At 31.7% G+C, this 5,741-nt stretch overlaps 1 protein-coding gene across 1 annotated transcript; it reads right to left on the bottom strand.

Annotated features, from left to right (window-relative positions):
• Window positions 1-1,844: 1,844 nt before the first annotated feature.
• LOC129243056 (N-alpha-acetyltransferase 60) lies at window positions 1,845-4,769 on the bottom strand. Its single transcript, XM_054880137.1, has 6 exons — window positions 4,404-4,769; window positions 3,799-3,919; window positions 3,563-3,727; window positions 3,246-3,466; window positions 2,389-2,499; window positions 1,845-2,146 (listed from the first exon to the last, which is right to left on the bottom strand). The coding sequence occupies exons 1-6, from the start codon at window positions 4,439-4,441 to the stop codon at window positions 2,014-2,016; spliced, it is 789 nt and encodes a 262-aa protein (XP_054736112.1). The 5' UTR covers window positions 4,442-4,769; the 3' UTR covers window positions 1,845-2,013.
• Window positions 4,770-5,741: the final 972 nt, after the last annotated feature.

The raw sequence follows: 5,741 nt of genomic DNA, 5'->3' as shown, positions 1-5,741 counted from the left end.
TCACATTTAACAACTGATTTTGACGTTTTTGATTTTGGTAATCACAGGGTGCTTGCAATGTTGTATTCTACATTAGTGTTGCCATCACTATTTTTGTTTCGGTGAAAATTCCATAAAATAAATGGACATTTGCCAACAATAAAGAAATATCTACAGTACAATCATGATAGTCCGACATTTCTTAATCCGACAACCTCATAACGTCTATGGATGCAATTGACACTATTTTATTTTGATCAGTCGTAGCCAAGGCGTATTTATTACAGGTGACAGCAAACACATATAAGTAAAACCCTACATGTATTTGTTGTTGCGTTTGGTTCAAGCATCACGTCAAAATCAGTAATCAAATGTAAACATACGAATGTGAACATACCAATACATACAAACAAAGCATATCATTTTGACGTAAGCCATACCTACGGCGAAAAATTCAGCTGGGTGAATGCTGTCACCTTAATAAATCCACCTTGGTCGTAGCAGAGCAGCAGAGGGGGATTGTGTTTTGTTTCCCGGTCACAACGTATTTGTCATTAAATTTGAACGACGCCAGTTCTCTCGCGATTTTTGACGGTGTTGATGTGATTTTTTTCTGTCTTTTCGTGTCGTCATATTCTGATTTGGTTTTACATATATGTTTTATTCAAAAATTTTGAAATTCCTTAACTCTTTAGCATTTTACTAACATATTGAAAATATTTCAGTAAAAACGAGCAAAGGTATAATTCCGCTTACATTTTATTCAACATTGATTTCTCTTTTAAATTTACTACAAAAAGATAAAAATTTGCATTAAAAATGTTATTTAATTAGAGTGTTTTAAAAATACTTTACAAAATACTATGCATACAATTGGAACAAAAAACTGGAAACATTACATTACATTCCTTTCACATTTACAATTACAACGCACGCTTAGTTGTTTTATGTCGCTTATTGTAACTACGAATATGTACGCTGATGAAGCATGAGAAAATTTTAAATTGGTTCAATTGAGAGTTCCGAACATCAATATGAAAGTTAGTTAGGCGAAGTGTTGACCTTTGGGTGCACTACGGTTAATAAATTATTAAGTCAGGCATCTGGGAACTTACAGCTCATGTAAGTTTATGAAATAAAGTCCTATTTGCTACATACATACATATATTATCAACTTTTTTTGTGTGTGGATAATGATATAGGTATATATATTCCGTTTTATTTCGTTTAAATATTATCTATAACATACTGTCTTTATTGATGCTCGGTTATTGTACTTTATGACCTGAAACTGAATAAAATTATACTATATAACAGAGAGACCTTCGCTTCATATACAACTCATTTAACAATAATAAAATCTATGGTATTTACATGAAACAATACAAACAAAAAACTAAAAAACGCGAAAGACAAAATAGGAAATTGTTAAAAAAATAGAAAATTGACTACAATATCTTGTGATAAAAAATAAAACCTTCCTTAAATTTACTTATTGTGGATTAATACAAGTTTTGTATCGTGTGGATGTTGGAGTATGGATGGTGTAAATTTTAAAAATGGTAAGCCAAATGATTACATTTTAAAATAATTTTAAATTCATAAAGGAACAACTGAAATAAGGTCCTACAAAATCTCAAGGAAATCATATTTGTTACACACACATGTTAATGACTGTTTACTCCAGTAATACACACGTATTCTATGGATACTTTTTTATATCAGGGGTCACATACAAAATTTAATTACTTATCAATTATACTATACTTAGAGTAAGTTTTCATGCACGTCAGTATGCGTATATATGTACGTATGTGTGGACGCAGTCAACAATTTAATCATGATTATGTTCGCATATTTGTTATATATCATTAATATTGAATAACTAAAGACATATGTTACTCTTCTCCTATTTGCTATTTCTCTAGCACCATACTACATGTTCTTATTTATCTACAGATTTGGATTTTCATCTTTTCCTCGTATATACAACGCGGTGCAACAGTGGGCTTACTGGGAAAAACGTTGATGTACTTAATGTGCAAAATTAAAACGTGACACTGTTTTATGGCAAATCCAACGCACAACTTGCCTCAAGCGCGCCGAAATCCATGTGAAAACTACACCAGCGTGCCGAAGCTTCGATGCGTAATGCTTGAAATGGTCTGTGTAAAGTAGTTAAGGAATACTCATTGTTTTTTAGATTAAAATATAATACAATTATTGACAAAAAATGATGACTGAAAACAACTGTAAAAAAATAGGATAGCATAGATTCCTCGAAAACTTGATCCAGCATTTTATTCGAATCAAACATTGTGTACCGTAATTTTCTTGTACGGCGTCAATGACCAGTTTATCAAGTTTCGTAATTTTAATAAAAATTTTAAAATCTTTAGTAAAGGATATAATAATGTCCATGGCTGATGACCTCCATTGATGTAAGTGACATAAGTAAAACCATCTTTCCCTTTCCCTCGTATATTGTAATAGTATGGAAGGAAAGAATGCAGGTGAAATCTAGAATACACGAAAAAATGTTAAAATTTTTCTAAAATAGTGCTACAATTACATAAAGAAAATTACTTTGTAAATTCGAAAGCCTATGGAAACTAAATGAATTCTAAACTAAGTTCAGTTTACAACGTAAATTACTTAATTTCATACAAATTACTTTACATGAGTCTAGCGCATTCATATTTATTACTCAAGTTGCCGTTGTAGTAACAGCATAAATCATTTCTTATAGATATTCAGAGAATCAGTAGTATATAAATTCAGGTGGTTCCAGCAGCCTAGACCCGACATTTTCCACAACACTTTATTATTCATTTTTTATAAAAGGGATAAATTATGAGTGATTGTGTACATTTTTATTACATAGCTAAATTTACGCTGTTTTAGATGAAAGATCACGAAGGAAAACGTTTACTGCCTTCATAACATACATATATAAATATTACATTTAGATTTTAAGTTTGCATACAACAAAAAAAAAGATCGAAACGCAACATTTTAGTAATTGCGGAATATGTTTTTGGGTCGTTTTTCAATAAAAGATAAAACTGGCAACGATTTGTCCGTGACTTGATTCTTTATTTATGATAAATTACGTCCTTTCTTAAAAAGTTTGCTACATTTCAAAAATAATACGGAAATACTTTATTTGAGCATAGTGTAAGCTTAAATAAAGTATTATAAATGAATGATTAGGTTACCTCCTCTAAAAATATTTTTTATATCGTATAAGTATTATAAGTTCTCACCTTCGTTTTTCATAAAATAGTATGGCAGGTTGGTTTGTGGTTAGCACGTGTAGAAAAATTGCTTTCACCGAATGTCGTTCGGCGGTCGTCAAGTGATTCAACAACGAGTCCAATAATAATGAGCCAATTCCGTTCCGACGATGCTTCCGATGCACCCCTAATGATAGTATATACCCGATATCAGCATTACGACCCATCGAATCGGGTAGAATCCCTTTATCCTAGGGACATATAAATAAATTTTAATTAATGTGAATACTGTGCACGTATAGCCATTCATATGCATATGGTACTTAATGTAAATCACAGAAAACCACCTCTTTGTTTAGATTTTTGTATGGTTTAATTTCAGCTACTATTAATCCAATAATCGTCAGATTGTAAACAGCTGCAAGTGCGAAAAACCGCGAACTCGAAGTAATATCTTCGTACCATGACAGTGGATAATCAATGGGAAACCAATCTTGGCACAATGTTCTCACCTAAAATTATAAATATATACAAAGTAATTTAAGTAGTACGAATACGTGTACTCGATAATGATAAGTTTTACCTCAGTTAAGTCGTCTGGAACAAGGAACCTCAACTGAACATCAGTGATAGAACAAAGCGGAACATGATGCTCGATGTCAGCACGACTGACACTTGACTGAGGCAGGTTGTGTTTATTGTACCTGGAAATTTTTCTCCGTTACCAGTTGGTTAATAAGATAATTTCAAATAACAAAAATTAAATAGTATGTATGTACTTATGTGCACGACAATTTAATGCGAATTGATGAAAATTCCATTAAATATTTGATTTGTATAAAAACGGACTACTCTTCTTTCATACCCGTTTGTATAAATGAAATGCAATGAATCTCTTCAAAGGTCATGCAACATAAAGCAATCAAATGTGGCATTAATCGCATGCTCTTTTGCACCTAATCCTGCACTAATACATACATATTTTTAAATAACGGAGAAGAAAATAAAGGTTTTACCATGTGCCGCTATTTGCACATACGACCTATAACTAGGATTCGAATACTTTATTTTTCTTTATCTTATACATAGATAATAAATAAAAGTCAACGGCCGCTTAAACTCAACCAACAATCTCTTTTCAACATTGTCCGTCACACAATATCCATACATACATACATGTGCGCATACATATGTAAGCAAACCAATGTAAATATGTATTTAAACATTTAATTTTGATTCAATTTGATTTGAGCGCTAATTCAACAATTCACGAAGCAGCAATATGCCTGACACTATATCTCAGAGCCATGCAAACTAATTTTCGCGCCGCTGCTGGTACACAATTGCGGTTTTATTCGGAAGACATACATCCATATGTACATGACATTTGCCTGTCTTTAGTAGTTAGTTAGTTGACTTATGACAAAATAGAATCGTATTTTTTGTGTGGTGCACATTCAATTGGTTTGCTTTCATAAATTACAATAAACTTTTGAGAAGCGAAATAAATGAATCAAACTGTTAATTAATCAATTAAAATGCATTTATTCAAGAGCCCATGAGACACCTTATCATTAATCACAAGCGTACTCTCAACGAACCCACACTCACCAAGTGAAATGTGCCATGGAGTTGCATGTAGTCACATCAGTTGTCCACTTGCGAATTTCCAATAGGACAGCTGTAACAATAGCAACTACAGCAACAAATAACGTGACAAATAAAATTTTGAAACGTTACAAGTTCCTTAGCTAGTGGAATGGATAAAGTGATGGCTGTCAGTTACAATATGCCTTTTCCTGAGTTGGCAAATTTTAATCCAATTGCTTTGTGCTTTCACTTCTTTTGTGCTCTGCCTAATGTATTCACCGTGACTTCTTCCTGCAATCAGCATTCATAGAAATAGTTAGCCTGCAACTATAGTTGTTGTATGAATCACATTCAATGCCAATATGTGTGCTCCAAACTAAACTCATTAACGGCAATCAAGAATTGAACTTTTTAATATAACTCCATCACATACTTTTATATGAACACCACACTTCTTCCTCTAACATTTACCAGTCAACTAAATCTTATCATTCAATTGAACTCAATTATACAATCTGTATAAAGTTTGGCGACATATTCTATGCATTAAACTTTCCAATAACTACTGTTCTGTTCGAATCACTAAATCACGACCAAATATAAATTTTCTTGCTGTATTTTGATTACTTCGTTAAAAAGAAAAACTAAGCACAAATACAACATCGAATGTCAAAGTAGCAAAACTGGCCGTATTGCCACACTAATGGTAAAATATTCACGTTAGTTTTCATAGCCTTTCAACAAAAATTGTGTGACATATATATTTTATATAGAATTTAAATATAGTTTTATATTGTGTTACATATGTACTAAGTTCCTTCTTTTAATTTAGATTTAAAGCACTGTAAAAAAATCAAATAAAAATCTAGTTTGAAATAAATAATTATTTTAATTCACAAAAAATTTAATTCTTATGTCTGATACTATTACATACAT

Source organism: Anastrepha obliqua, chromosome 3 (assembly GCF_027943255.1).
Source record: "Anastrepha obliqua isolate idAnaObli1 chromosome 3, idAnaObli1_1.0, whole genome shotgun sequence".
Classification (NCBI taxonomy): Eukaryota; Metazoa; Arthropoda; class Insecta; order Diptera; family Tephritidae; genus Anastrepha; species Anastrepha obliqua.
The sequence above is the reverse complement of the archived record's forward strand: the minus strand, read 5'-3'. Positions and strand labels throughout refer to the sequence as shown.